Genomic DNA, 18,893 nt, shown 5'->3' with positions numbered 1-18,893 from the left:
GAATAAACTTCTGTTTCATGAATAACGTATCTTCATTTTGTTAATGGTTTTGTCTAAATTGACTCCCAGTATGTGACTATTCAAAATATTAATTGTTTTTCTCACAAACCGAATGTTTCGCTTCAGAAGACTTTATATTAACCCAATGAATATTTTTGGATTGTTGGATTTTTTTATGATGGATTGATTCGCTTTGAGAGCTTCCGATTAAAAGCAAGAAAGAGCCAGGATGTTATTTAATAACCCCAACTGTGTTTGGCTGAAGAAGGACAAACATAAAAATCTTAAATGACGGGGGGTCATTTTGGGGTGAAGTTATCTTTAAACGCTTTATAGCAGCAAGATATTAGATGTATGATTAACATCTGAGATGTTTTCTTTCTTCATTCAGCATCTGTTCCAGCTGCAACTGCAAAAGTTAAAGGACATGTAAGTGTGTTAAGAAATGATTTGCACCCACTGTTTAAAAATAAATAAAATTAATAATTGTCATTAACCTCTCAGGAAAATTTGGCTAGGGAAAGGGAGTGTTTTTTTAGTTAAGTCAGAAATAAACTGTTGCTTTCTGCTGTGTCCTCCAGCTTTCGGCGAGTACACAGACAGATGCCATGAAGACTCCTGCCCCGCCACCCAAAATCCTTAAAAACAAGGCTTTACTGTGTAAACCCTTAACCCAAAACAAAGGCACGTCCTGTAAACCAAATTCCTGTGATGCGGACACACAAACAGGTACTTCCCAGCACTGCTCCAGATCTAATTTTTAATGGGTGTCGAATGTATACTTGATTTTTCATTGCATTTGTATTTTTGTCTGACAGATTTACCTCATTTCATGGTGATACCTGTTCCAGTACCAGTTTATGTACCAGTACCCATGAATCTCTACACCCAATACACACCAGAGCCTTTCGGGTTACCGCTACCAGTGCGTATAAATCCCTAAGTTTTAAATACTTTCGATTCAGACACCTTTAGTAGTATTTGACTGTAGGTCCATGATGTCTGGTTGGAGTTCTCAGATGATATCTTTTGTGTAAAAGTAGATGTGTTTTGCTTGTGAATTGAATATAAATCCATAGCATTGGCAACCAATAGATTAACACCCCTTAGGTTAACTCCTACAAGACATGCTTAGTGTAGTTTTATATTGTGACATAATGTTAATGTGGTCTCTCTGTGTAGATTCCAGTGCCCTTGTTTTTTCCCACAACTCTGGACAGTGCTGAGAGTATTGTGCAGACCATCCAGGAAATTAAAGAGAAGATCCCTAATGATCCCCTTGAGGCTGATCTCATCATGATGGCTGAGATGGTGGCGGAGGATGCAGAGAGGGACAAGCACACCACACCTAGTGGTAAATTATGGGATAATCATGGAAAGATTAAAGTTAAACTGTGTTTTTTCATGCATGCATGCATATATTTAAAACTCTTGAGTTTTGTTTTTCAGACCAGGCTGGTACCTTAGTGGACGATTTTGATTTTGAAGCTTTATCCAGCAATCTTAGTTGGGAAGAGGATTCTGTCTCTTCTGCCCAGACATGGGATCAACCCCCAGAGGTCGAGAAAACTCAGTCAGTTAACCCTGTTACACTGACTCTCATCCCCACCCCAACAGAAGAGCCACAGAAGGACCTGGAGGCTGATTACCCAGTTGGTAAGAAATGCCTGAGTTTTTTTGTCCCGCTGGAACTAATGATTATTTCATAGTCAATTAATCAGATGATTATTTATTTATTTATTTATTTTGTTTAATAGGAAAAAAACGAAACATGTTCAATTAGATTTTTTTTTGCTTCAAAATTCAGGGCCTTGATGTTAAGAGGTGCACTCATGAAAATGCAGGATATAACAATATTGAGAATTCCTATTAAATATGGCCGCTCTGGCGCCTTTCAGTTAAAAGAACCAATCATTAGTCAATAAAGACTGACAATTTTCTGGGGGTGGGGCTGTATACAGTCGGATGAGGTGCTTGCCAGCCTGTGTATATGCGCAGTAGATGAAACAACCTAAAAGTGTGTTTTTACGGCAGTTTGAGCTTAAGAAGCAAACATTATAGTACAGATGACGTCAGGACTGAGTGATGATCAGTGTTTTTTATTTGTGATTTGTGACATTAAGCCTAAAATAAAAAAGTTTTAAAATAGTAAAACATCTTTAAGTGTCAAATATAAACAAACAAAACATGTGGAGTTGTATTTTGCTGGTGAGGAAATCCCACCATTTAATAAATGTATCTTAATCTTCAACTTTATACCTTGATATGTATTAACATTATTTATTATAAACAAAACAAATAAGCCAGATGATATGAAAGTGATATACCTGCATTGTAACAGGAAGAAACAAATGACCTGGATTTTTCCCTTACTGTTAGGGCCTGTTTACACGAGAACGCTCAAGGGTGAACATTTTTATCGGATGTGCCTTTCGTTTACACGGCGACGGCGTTTCTAGGGGTTAAAAAGTCACATTCCCGTCTAAAGGGTAAAAACGCAAAAGTCTGCTCACGGTGGCTCTCGTCGCGTACGCGTTTACGTCACAGCCAGGCATGCGCCGTTTCAGGAAAATGACAACAAACATGTCGGATTATTTCCATACGTCGGAGTGCATACTAAATCGAATATCACACACTTGTGCTTCACCATATGCAATCAGATTTCCCCCTCAAAATGCTCATATAAACACGGAATAAAAAGTGATAACGCAACGCCACTTTTGCGTTGTTTTTTCAGATCGTTTCCATGTAAACGTAACCTAAAACAGATGCTTTGTTTGTGGTTCATTACCAAACAACAACAAAACAAAGACAAACTCGCTTATATTTAAGGGATAAATGTAACTTTTTTTATTATAATTTATTATCGATAAATGAACAAAAAATACTTTTGCGCTTTTGCCTCCATCATCGTATTGTCAATCATTGCGCTATTTACTGTCGTCATGTGACTCGCATTACTCTGTGCTCCACACTACCACTCGCCATGTGTTTTTATTCAAGCAAGTTGTGCTGTGTGAAGCAGACGCGTATCTCCTCTCCAAAACTAGGGTAATGCGGGAGCATGTGACGTCAAATACCAACTAATCAATAATTGATCAATTTCACACATGTATTTTCTTTACAATTGCAGAGAACATTGAACTTTTGAGAGGGAAAACACAACAGGAGCCGGAAGTGTCAAGTGGTGTCAAACGGAGACCTCGCAGAAAGGCCCGTGATGGATTCCCTCAAAAGAAACGGGTATGGATGGACATCTAAAGTAGAATAACTTCTGACCTTCCATCAAAATGTCCAAACACAAAATATGGGTGAAATACCAGTTGAAATATTTGTTTTAATAAACATACTTTGCTTATTAGTTTTCATTGTGCTAGAGAGATATAAACCATTGTTAGTGTGAAGTGCAATGTGAAGCAGTACATGTTACAATTACAAAACAAGAAACAATTATTGGGCGAGTAAAATATAAATTGCATGCTGCAGGACCGATGTGTTTTTTGTAAGGCACTTCGAAGGCACCACTGCTTTGACACTTGTAGCCTTTTGCAACACTTGCGTATTAAAAAGTTTAAATAAATGCATGTTTTCAAAGTGTTAAATTATGATTTACACCAAAATAATCTTGACTATCATTTTGCCCATAATCGAGTAGCCCTGAAAAGGGAATAATCCAGTATCTTCATACTGTCAATATGACAAATGCATTGGAAAGCTGGATGGCAGTGACTGCATGTGTATTGTTTCCATGTAGGCCCGTAAGTCTGTGGCATCGGTAGCGGCCACATCAGCTCCAGACACCCTGACTAACCTCTCCAAACTGCAACACGAGTATGGCGTCAGTGCCTGGAAGGACTGGGTACACTGGAGAAACAGCCAGCCTAACATGCAGACTCCTAAATTTGGCTGTGAGTCTCATTCATTTTATTCCAAATAAGAAATGTGTTTTCATCAGACTGTGTTTTTCTGGAACTGAATGATTAATTAATATCAAAGTGTGTTCCCCTAAGATGTTAAACTGCATTTTCTCTTCCTCATTTTCAGCACGAAGCATGACGCTAAAAGAGGACTTGTTAAAGTGTAGCACTGCCGAGTTGAGCTACGGCCTTTGCAAGTTCATAGCTGAGGTCCGTCGACCCAATGGAGAGAAATACAGCCCTGATAGCATCTTTTATCTCTGCTTGGGCATCCAACAGGTAAAACCAAAGATAGCACACACACATGAAATGTCAAACTAAATGTTTTTTCTACCGGTCATACTTTATTTTCATTACATTGTATGTAGTTTGTTTAATTTGGCCTTGTTGTCATCCATGTGTGCAGCATCTGTTTGAAAATGAACGGATGGAGAACATTTTTGCAGACGTTTGCTACACCAGATTCTGCCAGGATGTGACTTGTTTGCTTAAGGAGTGGAAACCAACTATTTTACCCAGCGGTGAGCAAATCGAAGCTTTGTCCTTCCTGCAGTGATTTTTGCCCGGTATGTGTTTTAATCAATCACTGTGTTTTTACAGGTTACGTTCATTCTCGGATAGAGGAGGAGTACCTGTGGGACTGTAAACAGTTGGGGGCTTTCTCACCTGGCGTGCTGCTAAACACGCTGCTTTATTTCTTCACCAAGTACTTCAACTACAAAACGGTAGAGCAACACCGTCGCCTTTCCTTCGGCCACGTCATACGCTGCTCTCGGAATAAAGGTAGTGGCAAAGAGGGCTGTTTGCGTTTCTACCCACCCAAAGAGGAGGTAAACGAGGGTAAGTCATCAGTTATATTTTCACAGCATGACTGTATTTTTGTGCTTGTTGCGTTACTGGTTGTTTATGTTGTTTAACTAAGATGGTGTCCCGGCAAAGAAGAGGAAAGAGGATGAAGATGACAGGGAATCTGTGCTAGAGATTAAAGAGAATACTAAGAATCCCCTTCGCTGTCCAGTCAGGCTTTACGAGTTTTATCTCTCAAAGTGGTACGTCAACGTGTCTTATGCATATATATTTTCGTTTATATTTTATTATATACATATCACACATTTCATACTATCTATCTCTCCTAGTTCTCCCAGCGTGAGACAGAGCATCTCCCATTTTTACTTGAACCCTGAACGCTCCTGCGTGCCATGCAGTCCAATGTGGTTCTCCACATCCTCACTGAGCGATGAGGCTCTAGAGGGCATGCTCACACGCATCCTCACGGTCAGAGACCTGCACCTGCAAGAAGACCAGCCGCCCCCCGAATCAGAATCTGACAGCGACTCGGACTGAGAAACAAGCGCACATATAAAGACTGTAAAGCAGTGGAGGTGTGTCAGCGGAAGATTTCTCCATGTTTGATTCCTTGGTAGTTACAAGGCTGTACATATATTATTTCTTTCAGTGGTCAAAGCATGATTTCAAACTATATTTGAGAAATGCTTGTGTGACAATGTCAGTAAAAACTGATGTTGTATGGGCCATAGCTACTAAACTTTGTGCAGTGTTATATTACACGGCTTTCTCTGTAACTTTTTTATTATTCTGAAACACTAAGTCTATGGAAGCATCATTCTGAAACTGATGTTTGCTGGAGGATTTGCTCACTTTTCATTAAGGAGTAAATGAAGTATTGAGGGATTTATTGTCGTTTGACAGCCATTCAACTCCAGGGTTTCTTCTGTGTCATCTACTATGGATAACTCTGGATTAGTTTATGGATTAATAAAGACCACACAAATGTAAATGTCTTCTATTTGTTTAAAAGGGTCTTGTTTTAAGGCAACATATGAAGAGCTCAGATGCAAAACCCTCTTTGTTGACTTGTTTGCTTGTAAATGAGCATTTAAAAGACTCTTGGTGGATTCTGCCAACAAACTGGTATTTGTGAATGACCTGAGGTCGGGATTAAATGGATTTTAAGTTTACGTATTGAAGAACGTATAGTACGTGCCGAGGGCATTCAGTTAATATCAGTATCTCATTTTTGATGGAGATGGCATTTTAGAGGATTTTGCATCTGAGCTCCTCATATGTATCTGGTGGGCTTAAAAAATACTTGCTAGCTGTGCAATATAAAAGCATCCAGGCTCATTTTAATGTAAAAATAATACATCAGAAAATGTCTTTATGTGCAGTACAGTATTCTGGCAGATAATGCCACCTTTTAAGGAAATTCTTTATGCTGTGTTTACACCAGCCGCGGTAGAGGCGGCAAGCGCGGGCGATTTACATGTTAAGTCAATGCAAAGACGCGATTACACACGGATTATTATCCTGCAGTATGCGTGGCGCGTTCCGTGCGAATTGAGCGTTGCCGCGGGAAACGCACAAGTTGAAAAATATGAACTTCGGCGGATTTCCCCGCCACGTTAACCAATCAGGACCTTGCTGTAGTAGTGATTACAGGAAGCGAGCGGAGTCTCCGCTGAGTCGCAGAAGCCCCTCCCAAGACGCGAGTTTTAGTGTGATTTTTCTCGAATGACTAGAATTTCACTCGCGAATGAAGCAAGTGAACTCAAATGTTCAAGCGTCCAACTATGCACGAATAGCGTGTTTTTGCCTCCCCTACTGCGGCTGGTATAAACGCAACATGTAGCAGATAGACTAATGCTACATACACACCAAACGCGGGGCATCTCATTACTCGCTCTATATTACTCGCTGGATTTAACTTCGTGCATATGCGAATTTTTCGCTCGAGTTGAATATTTTCAACTTAGATGAAGACGCGTTTGAGGCGAATAGCGCGTGTTTTCGCGGTAAACGCGCCGTCCATATCGCGTCATTCGCATCGCTCCACGCGAGGACGCGTCTGATTGCATCTTTGTATTGACTTTCTATGCAGTCTACTCGCGCAAATCATTGAACTCGCGCCTGGTGTAAACCCACAGTAAAGCTATGTAGGCTACACCCCAAATGCGTAGCATCATGTTGCTCACTATTGATTACTCGCGGGATTTAACTTCGTGCATATGCAAATTTTTCGCTCGAGTTGAATATTTTCAACTTGGGCAAAGACGCGTTTGAGGCGAATAGCACGTGTTTTCGCGGCAAACGCGACGCCCATATCGCGCCATTCGCATCGACGCACGCGAGGACGTGTCTGAACGCGTCTTTGCATTGACTTTGATGTAATCTACTCGCGCAAATAGTTGAACTCGCATCTGGTGTGAACCCACAGTAATAGCCAAGATATCTTTTTGGTGTCCACACCTATTGGAAAATGACATGGTTGTAAAAATCCAAGAAAGAAGTAGTTTAGGACTGAAATAATGCAATGCATATCTAGACTACATAGTCATTGTTGTTTTATTTCTATGGGTCATGGTACATGTCCAATTAGAAGGTGGAGAAATAGCAGATAAGCATACTAAAGAAAAGATGAAAACTAGCCCATATTTTACCCGCCCTCAAGCCATCATAGGTGTATGTGACTTTCTTCTTTCAGCCGAACACAATGGGAGTTATTAAATGATATTCTGCTTCTTTTCAGCTATTGGATTTTGCCCTATTTTTAAAGCTCCAAAAAAAATGCATCCATCCATCAAAAATTAATCCATAGTTATTAAATATCCTCCAAGGCAAGGAGATACATTAATATTTTAAGCTTTAAAAATATGGCTGTATGTGAGAAATTTGAGGTCAGGAGGCTGACCTCTGACCTAACGGTACAGAAATCCATCTCTTTGCCTCAGAAGATGTTTAATAATTGCATGGATTAGTTTTGATGGATGGATGCGCTTTTTGAGCTTTAAAAATGGGGCATCATCCAACACTATTATAAAGCTAAAAAGAGCCAGGATGTTATTTAATATATCTCTTGTTTAGTTGAACGAAGAAAATCATATACAGTATAGGTTTACACCTAGGATAACTTGAGGGTGAGTAAAAATTGTTTTTCTTTTTCATTTTTGGGTTAACTATTCCATAAGACCAAAGTGAATATAAATGACAGACTTTGACCTACAAATCAGCAAAGCAGAAGCAAAAATAGTTTCTTAAAAGGTATAGTTCGACCTAAAAAAATTCAGTCATCATTTACTCACTCTTGTGTTGTTACAAACCTGTATACATTTCTTTGTTCTGATGAACACGAAGGAAGAAATTTTGAGGAATTTTTGTAACCAAATCGTTCACTTCCATAGCAGGAAAAAGAATACCATGAAAGTTGAATGGGGCTAATGATTGGTTTGGTAACAGAAATCCCTCAAAATATCCCCCTTCGTGTTCATTAGAACAAAGAAATGTATACAGGTTTGTAACAACATAAGAGTGAGTAAATTATGACAGAATTTTCATTTTTGGGTGGACTATCCCTTTAAAGCTGTAATTGAATCTTGTAAAAAATAAGTGGGATGAGGAGATAGGCTAACAGCTATACATAAATCAAAGGGAAAGACGGAATAATAATAGGGGATTGAGAAGAATCAGATTAGGTCATACAGCATTAAATGGATACCTTATGTACTTGAGGACACAAGTATACACATTTTTAATTTTTTTTTTTCTTCCACACACTCCAGTTCAGTAGGTGACAGTAATGCGCAAAAGCAGGCTTGCCGACCGTCAATAAACTTAACAGGAAGAAGAAGTTTCTATGGTGAAAAAGGCATAACTGTTAATGTGGTTTTCAGCAGGGGTGTCTTATTATTTTGGCTGTACTATAAATGTGTATGCGTTTTAAAATGGTGCGTACCTGTGCCTATCCGGGATGCTATAATTTAAACAAAGTCATACGATTACGTGCGTTGACATCAACGGGAGATGGCAAATTAATATTTCACAAATTTCCTTTACATGATCGTCAGCGATTGAATCTGTGGCTGCTCGCTCTTAACTGGGATGTAAATACACCCCTCCAAAAAATATTTAACTCGAGGTTGTGCAGCGAACATTTTTCTCCTGAGGATTACGTACCAGACAAGGGAAAGATCAGACGAGTTCTGAAAGCATCAGCTGTTCCTATGTATGTTGGGCAGCGCAGTGAGGTATGTATTGCTATACTTTAATATGATGTTGACTCGCTGACTATTTCAACTGTTCGCATTAATCAGATAAATTATTTTGGCATGCTGGAGGACGGGCACCCAGCTGGAAATTTCAACAGGAACCCAGAATATTTTACTACGAGGATAGACAGGGTGCCACCTGTCCCGTTAATAAAGAAATAATGCGCCCCGTACTTTTTTACAGTCTATGGTCCCGTTTCAAATAAATGCAATACTCAATTTGTTCCGTATTGTACATACACATCACTTAAACACATTAGGACTTGTTGTGTAGAGAATAACAATACAAAATTGAAACTAATAAATGTAACAAGAAACAACAAAAAAGTAAAATAAGTCCTGTACATAAACATCACTTAACAAACACATAATGACTTGTTGTGTAAAGAATAACAATACCAAATAGAAACTAATAAATGTTACAAGAAACAACAAAAAAGTAAGATAAGTCCATACATACCCTTTTCATCTCCGTGCGTCCCGAAACACTGACGCACCCACCGCTATCCTAGCTTAGCACAAAGGCTGGAAGTAAATGGCTCCAGCTAGCATACTTCTCCCAATAAGTGACAAAATAACGCCAAAATTTTCCTATTTATATGTGTGATTTGTATAGTCACAGCGTGTACAAATAACAAGGTTATAAGAGACACACAGCCATCTTTTAACCGTACGTACTGAGAACTATATTCCTGCGCTGCTACTACTTGGGCGGAGTGATTTGCTCGCAAGACTCAAGAAGAAGCCCCGTGGTGAGGAGCAGAGAGTTCGCCCAGAGTTCGAGACGAGTAATAGAGTCGGCAATTGCTAGATAGTAAATGGATTACAATCATGGGTGTTTATTGTATTGTGAAGAGTTGTAACAATAAACAGGGGAGACCAGGCAATACAATGATGTTTCATAGAATTCCAACCAAAAACGCTGACATTATGAATCAATGGCTACTTGCTCTGGATGTAGATCCACACACACCTGTAGCCTCCATCAAGGGCCATCGTGTTTGCTCAGAACATTTCACCGATGACGACTATTTTCTAAAAATGCAAACAAAGAAACGTGTGCTGAAGGATACGGCCATTCCATCATTGCTAGTACAGAGAGGACAAAGTGGAGCGGCTGCGGTAAGTGTTCCGTTATGTTTTTAGATGACTAGTCTACTGTAACAGTACAGTGCCATTACCTTAATTTAATGTAACGTTAGCGACACACTTGCATGAATAGGGTGGTCACTACTATTGCAGTTGTTCCGAGGTGTATAATACTTGAAGTATTTTAGTTAAAATTTCCAGTCATCTGTGCTTTATTAGAGTGTTTGTTTTGGGGAAAAAATTACTTTTTACTAATAAATGTTAACTACATTCTAGGGCTGTGACGGTCATTATATAACCGTGAGACCGACGGTTATAGTTGAACACCGTCATTAGAACTCTATAACCGGCAAAACCGTGTTATTAAAATATATAAAAAAAAATGTATCATACAGAATTTTTAAATACTATTTAAAACAATTGTTAACAGTCTGTGTTATACGCCCCACCATGTTCTCACGCAGTGAAAAATACAGAGCGGAGCAGACACTGACAACGTGCTGACATACAGGACAGACCAGGTTACTTTTCGGTTACTTTTGAGATTAAACATATTAAACAAAGTCTCACCTTTCAAATCATCTCTTCCTTCTAGTTAATTTATAGCATCAAATAAACATGAATGACCATAAGAAGGAATGTTGTTTTAACCGCGGAAAGACGTCAGTACACTCCGCTTTTCAAGTTCAAATTCTCCCATGCTAATCTACTAACTCTCCTGAAAGCACATTCACTGCTTGTCTTGCTGTTAATTTTAAATAAACGTAGAGTAAGTAGCTAATCAGTGTCTTGTTTATTCAAACGCCGGTTTACTTCGCAAGTGTGAGCACTGAACAGCGCGTACTGTATGTGGAGAGCGTTTGCCGCGCGTGGCCATTGTCGGCTGCGTTTGCTGCGCATACTGTGCAGTTTAGTAACAGTATAAAAATCTCAAGTTCATATTACTTTACTTTACATGCATTTATGAGCAAAACCTCTTCAAGACGCTTTTTAACCCACATTCTGGTCCATGTAATGACAGATATAGACACAATTAAATCTGTTTCTCTGAAGATTATCAAAATAGATGAGAGAGCTCGGATTCATTTATTCTGAGCAGAGAGTGACAGCGCAGTCTTCTGTCAACATTGTGTTTTTAAATATTTCATTGCTTTCTGTTAAATTGCTTAAAGTCATTACTGTTAAAAACACACTTGGCATCACATTCATGATTTTATGGTAAAATGACACTTTCGCGTCAATCCACAAGCATTTAAACGAGCAAAACGCCCCCCACAGACGGTTATGTTATGAACCGTCACATTTGACTCACGTCATAACCGTCATCACCAATTCTGAAACCGGCACACCCCTACTACATTCTAAAGCATAAAATCATACTGTGTATTCATTATATATTGCATATTAAAATTGATTTAATGCCTAATTACATAAAATTCGAAATAATTTTTACTTCAGTAAAAGTACAAAAAATTACTAGATGTTTAATGTACTTAAATATTAAATATAAACCAAAAACTTGAAACTATGAAATGTAGTTGAGTAAAAATCATGATAATGTTTGTTTGGGAATGTATGTTTTCCAAAGAAAAACACTAATAAAATACGAATAATTAAAAATGTACTTTTATGTAGAAAGTATACATAAGTACTATAGACGGGTTGCACGGCGACGTCACTAACTGGTTGCGCGCGCAACCGAGGGGCAGAAAGAAGAGAAGTGCATTGTGTTGTATGCTAGTAGCGGTGTCTGTAAGTCAAAATGCCAAGGAATTGTTGCGTGGAAAATAGTACCAACAGAGTCAGTGCTGGGTGCCTGATGTTAACATACCAGTAGATGCGACTATTACGTTACTAGCATTATAATTATAACATTATAATTCATACATGTATCACAGTAAAACTGCAAAAATAAAGACAGAAAAACAGATCCAACTAAAATCAAGTCTTATTTATATACAAACAATAAAGAACGCTTCAATAATTAAGGTTGTTGCAGTAGCGGATCAGCTCACCAATCGGGCTTTCTGCCCCCTGGATGCGCGCGCACCCTGCAATGTTTGTAAACTTAAGACCAATTTAGAGTAGACGTCACAGTTACGTCACTGCAAGCTGCGCGCGCAATGCGGTTGCAGAAAAACAGTGGAAATGAATTAGACACGAGTGAAAAGAGCAAGATAACTCACTAGAAAATGTCCGGTTGTGCTGTTAATTGTCAGAATAAGAACGCCAAAAAAAGATGGCTTTCATTTTTATAGAATACCATCGTCAAAGACATCATTTGAAGATAAACGTAGGTGTTTATGATTACAATAAGCCCTTAAATGGACAGAATGGAGCGAGGAAATCATCTGGAAATCTTTTAATAATTAGAATAGAAAATAAGTAGAGAAGATGTCCGGTGTTCTGTTGAAGTCTGTTCCCTCCATGTGTTTCTTATAGCGTTTTTATCACGTTACAATTATAATTTATTAAGGAAGAAATAATAGAAAACAGGAAAATTATGAAATATTTAATAAACGCTATTATATATAATACATGATAGTATTGCTTTTAAATGTACTTTTAGCGATTCAGACTGTAAAAATAATTGATTTACCAATAAAGAACAATACATATACATAGGGCTGTGACGGTCATTATATAACCGTGAGACCGACGGTTATAGTTGAACACCGTCATTAGAACTCTATAACCGGCAAAACCGTGTTATTAAAATATATAAAAAAAAATGTATCATACAGAATTTTTAAATACTATTTAAAACAATTGTTAACAGTCTGTGTTATACGCCCCACCATGTTCTCACGCAGTGAAAAATACAGAGCGGAGCAGACACTGACAACGTGCTGACATACAGGACAGACCAGGTTACTTTTCGGTTACTTTTGAGATTAAACATATTAAACAAAGTCTCACCTTTCAAATCATCTCTTCCTTCTAGTTAATTTATAGCATCAAATAAACATGAATGACCATAAGAAGGAATGTTGTTTTAACCGCGGAAAGACGTCAGTACACTCCGCTTTTCAAGTTCAAATTCTCCCATGCTAATCTACTAACTCTCCTGAAAGCACATTCACTGCTTGTCTTGCTGTTAATTTTAAATAAACGTAGAGTAAGTAGCTAATCAGTGTCTTGTTTATTCAAACGCCGGTTTACTTCGCAAGTGTGAGCACTGAACAGCGCGTACTGTATGTGGAGAGCGTTTGCCGCGCGTGGCCATTGTCGGCTGCGTTTGCTGCGCATACTGTGCAGTTTAGTAACAGTATAAAAATCTCAAGTTCATATTACTTTACTTTACATGCATTTATGAGCAAAACCTCTTCAAGACGCTTTTTAACCCACATTCTGGTCCATGTAATGACAGATATAGACACAATTAAATCTGTTTCTCTGAAGATTATCAAAATAGATGAGAGAGCTCGGATTCATTTATTCTGAGCAGAGAGTGACAGCGCAGTCTTCTGTCAACATTGTGTTTTTAAATATTTCATTGCTTTCTGTTAAATTGCTTAAAGTCATTACTGTTAAAAACACACTTGGCATCACATTCATGATTTTATGGTAAAATGACACTTTCGCGTCAATCCACAAGCATTTAAACGAGCAAAACGCCCCCCACAGACGGTTATGTTATGAACCGTCACATTTGACTCACGTCATAACCGTCATCACCAATTCTGAAACCGGCACACCCCTACATATACATTACATACATGCATATCAGTAGCCAAGCCATTTAAACTTTTTATCTATCTAAAAAATAAACGTAACGTGATTAAAACGCTATAAAAAACATTGCACTAAAGGGAAACATAGGGGAATCAGACTTCGACAGAACACCGGATCCATAAAAATCACGGTTTAATGCTAAAACACTTCACAACCCTACTGCAGAGCACTCATTTTCTGCAACCAGTTTGGCTCCGCCCACAAAAAACGTCATCTCTGTTTGCAAACACGAAATTGGTCTATACAACTCTGCCCGAGCTTTATGTAATGTTAGTTATTAGTGTGTCATCACGAACGCGCTCTATCGCCACAGGAACAAACGAGCGAAAAAAAAAAAAAAAAGGAACAAACGAGCGGTGCTAGAGGTAACTCGGGACTGTAGCCTAGCCTTCACCTCTTGGTTTGATGCCAAGTAAAAATCCTCAGACAATTCCTCAAAGTTAGCCATGATAACCAGTCACATTCGCTACTACCTAGATAGCCACGTTGGTTTTGTTGACGGAAGTAACAACAGTGCTTTTCAAGTGTCGCGCTAATCACTCCGCGCAGGTAGCAGTGCTTCGCCTTCTGAGAATATAGTTCCCAGTATGTATACGGTTAAAAGATGTCTGTGTCTCATATGACCTTGTTATTTGTACACGCTGTGACTTTACATATGATATCACAACATGTCCTCCTTCTTTTTGAGATAAATCTGTGGGCGCTGCTATTTGAGCTACTTTGTGTAAGACTTCCTGTGGGTATTCAAGGTCATGAGGAGGATGACAAAATAGCCAAAGAATCATTAAAGATAAATGTAACTAAGCATAAATATTTCACTCAGTAGATAAGAAGGAAAACATTTTATTTAAAAAATGTGCAATAAGAAGCAGAGAGATTGGTACTTATGTCATACAGGTCAGCACTATTACAAGATTCAAAGAACCATAAATAAGAGCAAAATAATTCACAGCTTAAGCAGAAGAGAACAAGTTATTGTAACACGTCTACGAACAGAGGGATATTGCACAAAAACAACCCTAAACCTAAATTATTTACATTAAGTTACTATGAATATTTACTCTTTGCAGCTAGCCTGCTCTGGCTAAAATTAATCCTAGTGACTTATCGGTCAATCCTACTGGATATTAATGAGATGGATGGATAGATATTAATTATGTACACGTCCTTTTTTTTCTTCTAATTTTTACTATACAGTTAGTAAGTTTACAAATTGTATTTTAACCCCTACAGTTATGACAGAGTGGATGTTATAAAAAAATGAAATAAAAATGTCAAGACACTTTTACTTTGAAAAATATGATAATTATGCTTTTCCAAATTATTATTTATGCAAACTGCACTTTAAAAGAAATCAGTGGGCTAAAATTATCCAAAAAACAGATATGTGTCAAATGTGCTGCATGCACAGATCTTTTTTCAACAAAAAAACACAATGTAAATCAAATAATGCATTTATCCCAAGTTACAGAATAAAATATGAACATATTTTTGACATGACTTTAACTCTCCTATTCATTAAACTTGTAAGTCTATGCTTCTGTCTTTTTTAACTTGGAGATGCTAGTATTTTATCGCAGAGTTGATGTTTAAAAATAGTCTGTGGTGCTTTTTGCAGCATGGGATTGTGTATTATCCTGTATGAAAGTAAATTAATTTCAGAAGGCATGATTCCATGCATTTCCCATAGTGAAAAACTATCTTTTAGGAACTCACACTAAGCGTTCTGCTCACATCACTCCAATTTGAAAGTCTTGTGAAATGACCCCTTTTAAGTGCTTGCAGTTACCCTTCATGATGAATTTTTGCATAAGTGATTCTGTGATTGATCCTGTGGTCTTTCTAAGAATGCCGTGAACGTGCACTTATCCTAGCTAGCTACACCTGGCTTGACAAAGCTGCACATTCTCATCCTGGCTCACCAAACGTGCAACAGACTAAGCCAGGATGTGCCGATTAAATTAGGTCAAGCTGGGCCTTTTCTGTTATCCTGACTTTCTTAATTCTACTTTTGTGCAATACCCCCCAGATCATTGAAATCTAAACCACACCTTACACATGATAGGGAAACATAACACAGGATTATGTGATGCCTGTTCAATGGAGGAGACTGTAAAGAATATCTTATGTAAGGCATATGAAAAATAATAATGGAGTTTTAAGGAGGAATCACAAGCATCAGGGAATCAGGAATTTACAATAACCATCTTAGTAAATGACGGTCAAAAAAACAGAAATACAAATAAATGTGAGAAATATTATTAGGAATACTGGGTATAATAGGATTCAGGGGTGCATTGAGTATAGTCTTTCAAAACACTAGGTGGCGGTATGCACACATATGAAGTTGTTTCGCAACCCCCCATACAATCTAAAGAAGAAGGATCGTCCAGAAGTTGTGTGTTGAAAAACACGAATAAATGTCTTTGTGATCGTTTATTGTTAAAATGGTACGTACGTGTGCATACCCTGGATGTGGCAATTTGTTGAAAAGAAAAGGATTACTTCCGCTTGGTATCCGGAGTGACCGGAGTTCTCACAGATTTCCAACACACAATCCTGAGAGACTGAGGCTGTGGTTCATCGCGCTACACATGGATATCAACACATCCACACATTCTCTGACAGAGAAAAGAGTGTGCAGCGATCACTTTTTTGAGGATGATTTCCACCACTCCGAAAAAGGACGGCGTCGTTTTCTGAAAGCGTCGGCTGTGCCCATAACGTTTTTAAAGAAAGAAGAGGTCATGCATGTTTTCAATGTGCTTTTTTTGTCAGTGTGTTTCATTACATGGGAATTTTTATTTATTAGAAATGTCTTCTATTATTTAAAAAACGCATCAAACTGTAGTGTTTCTTCAGCATCCGTCTCATAAAAATTAAGTGCCCCTAGCAACACATAATGAAGCAGACTTGAGTGTTCAGGGAGCAGGTGAATTTTTTGCTAATGTTTCAGTCAACACCAGTAAAACAAGAACCAGTGGTTTAGTGCAGGGTATACGGAGTATACTCACTTCTAACTTTTATACATAAATGAAAAAAATATAAATTTCATAAAAATCCTTACGCTAAGTCGTCAGGCAGCAAATGTCTGACGACACTGATCTATTTTGGAGTTAAAAAAAAATGTAAGACTAGTTTTACATGTCACTGTTTATTATACAGGGCGCTTAAAAATGGGTCATAAGAGTACCCACTTCTTCAGGCACCACTGCACTAGACAGTTTAAAGATGCTCATAATAAACTTTGTTTAGTGCTCACAAGTCCAGAATCAGACAAATACCTCAACAACTAGGACATATTATGCTCTGCGTCCAGTACGCTCCCAAATATCTGTAAGTAACATTTTTGACCAGCTAAATAAGTGGAATTTTATGCAAATTATGCTTTTTTGTGTTAAAAAAAATGTAAAAAAAAATTATTTAAATATTTCATCTTCAAAAATGCACATATATGCTGTGTTACATGTACTACAAGTGATTTTACATAACTAAGCCCCAAAAGTCTATCCATCATTGACAGAAGTAATCCACAAGTCTTCAGGGGGTTAATAAAGGCCTTCTGATCGATGCGATTTTTGTAAGAAAAAAATCTATATTTAAAAATAACTAGGGAGTCGAAGACCTAAACCTTAAGAATGTAATCACTTATGAGTGACAGTTTGATTCATTATTTAAAAAGAACAGGACTGATTAGAAAAATCTAGATTTTTTGTGTGAAACAAATTCTTGTTTACATTCTGTACAGCAGGTGGCGATAATGCACCGTAACATCAGGTTGGTGCTACATTAAAAGAAGAAGAAATTCGCGCAAAGTGAGTTGTTTAGCTATACGGACTCATCTCTATTTAGCTTAAAATGGTTCGCTCTTGCGTCTACCCGGGATGCTTAAACTTAAGTAAAGTCTTAAGATTACGTGCCCGGACATCTGAGGGAGATACACCGTTAACATTCCACACATTTCCTGTAAATGATCCGGAGCGGTTGGAGTTATGGCTTCTCGCTATTGGTTGGGATCTAAATACACCATGGAAAAAAATCGAGACATCCAGGCTGTGCAGTGAACATTTCAGCTCCGATGATTACGAGCCAAAGAAGGGAAAGCCAAGACGACTTCTAAAATCGACTGCTGTGCCTGTACCTGTGCTGCTGTCTCAGTCAAATCAGGTTACGTTACAGTATATATATTGAATATACTGCATGGTGTATATACTGTAACGTTAGTCTGGATTGTTATGTTAAGTTGTTAAACAATTGTTTATATTAGCATTTCATTTTTATTTAAACGTTATACTGTATTTTATTGTTTTGATGTTGATATTTCATAATGTTACAGTAGTGTTGTCTTGATGGGAAAAGCTTAACTTGCATGTGACAAAAGCATCACAGTATTGTAAAAAATAAAAATCAGTAACATTTATTAGCATGCTGTATAAAGCATGTATAAGATTATTTATTAAGAAACTTCACACGTGATGCCTAAAACATTTTTAATAAATATTTATCTATGTCTGTGCAAATTAGACAAATATTTACAAATTAATAAGTTACATAAACGTTTACTTTCTCGTGAACGTGCGTCGATTGCTACCGGAAGCGAATTATTTAAGTTTGTAAGGTTAAAAATATTGACCTTTTTCTTACAAAATCACATCGATTGCCCCTCAGCCTTTATTAACCCCCTGAAGCCATGTGGCATACTTCAGTGAAGGATGAATGGACTTTTTAGGTTAAATCAAGAAGCACCATTTACTAGCATTATAAAGCTTGGAACAGGCAGGACATTTTCTAATATAACTCTAATTGTGTTTGTCTGATAATCATATACATCGAGGATGGCTTGAGGGTGAATAAATCATAGTTCACCCAAAAATGAAATGACCCGCTCTCAAAGTCTGACTGTGAAACATAACAGGCTTAAAGTGATGATGAATAGGCTACAAGACTTATTGATTACCAATGACCAAAATAACCAATGTTTTTTTTATAGTCAGCTTAACACTGAAAGTGTTATTGAGTGAATTGCAAGTTGAAATTGTTTTATTTTAAATAATTTCATCTCAAAGTCTTATTAAGGTCCCCTTGGTTG

The 18,893-nt window shown here is 37.8% G+C and overlaps 2 protein-coding genes across 10 annotated transcripts in view; both read left to right on the top strand.

The window, feature by feature from the left end:
- LOC135781509 (zinc finger MYM-type protein 4-like) overlaps positions 1 to 5,715 on the top strand; it is a 32,478-nt gene extending 26,763 nt beyond the window's left edge. For all 7 annotated transcript variants that reach the window (XM_073812789.1, XM_073812792.1, XM_073812793.1 and 4 more), the window contains 12 exons: positions 392 to 429; positions 582 to 729; positions 819 to 925; positions 1,183 to 1,354; positions 1,450 to 1,656; positions 3,134 to 3,243; positions 3,755 to 3,908; positions 4,045 to 4,196; positions 4,324 to 4,438; positions 4,518 to 4,757; positions 4,840 to 4,966; positions 5,054 to 5,715. In XM_073812789.1, coding sequence (XP_073668890.1) covers positions 392 to 429; positions 582 to 729; positions 819 to 925; positions 1,183 to 1,354; positions 1,450 to 1,656; positions 3,134 to 3,243; positions 3,755 to 3,908; positions 4,045 to 4,196; positions 4,324 to 4,438; positions 4,518 to 4,757; positions 4,840 to 4,966; positions 5,054 to 5,261 — 1,778 coding nt within the window. In that variant the 3' untranslated portion in view covers positions 5,262 to 5,715. The remainder of the gene's footprint in view (positions 1 to 391; positions 430 to 581; positions 730 to 818; positions 926 to 1,182; positions 1,355 to 1,449; positions 1,657 to 3,133; positions 3,244 to 3,754; positions 3,909 to 4,044; positions 4,197 to 4,323; positions 4,439 to 4,517; positions 4,758 to 4,839; positions 4,967 to 5,053) is intronic.
- A 2,862-nt stretch (positions 5,716 to 8,577) lies between these two features.
- Positions 8,578 to 18,893, top strand: part of LOC135781515 (zinc finger MYM-type protein 4) — a 28,204-nt gene continuing 17,888 nt past the window's right edge. The window contains exon 1 of one of the 3 annotated variants that reach the window (XM_065292077.1): positions 8,578 to 8,959. In XM_065292077.1, the coding sequence (XP_065148149.1) occupies positions 8,639 to 8,959 (321 nt within the window). In that variant the 5' untranslated portion in view covers positions 8,578 to 8,638. Of the gene's footprint in view, positions 8,960 to 16,169; positions 16,549 to 17,598; positions 17,972 to 18,893 lie in introns of those variants that run through there. The other 2 variants (XM_073812795.1, XM_065292092.2) reach the window with 2 other exon arrangements.

This window comes from Paramisgurnus dabryanus, chromosome 19 (genome assembly GCF_030506205.2).
Source record: "Paramisgurnus dabryanus chromosome 19, PD_genome_1.1, whole genome shotgun sequence".
NCBI lineage: Eukaryota > Metazoa > Chordata > Actinopteri > Cypriniformes > Cobitidae > Paramisgurnus > Paramisgurnus dabryanus.
Note: the sequence above shows the minus strand (reverse complement) of the source record. Positions and strands in the feature narration are given on the sequence as shown.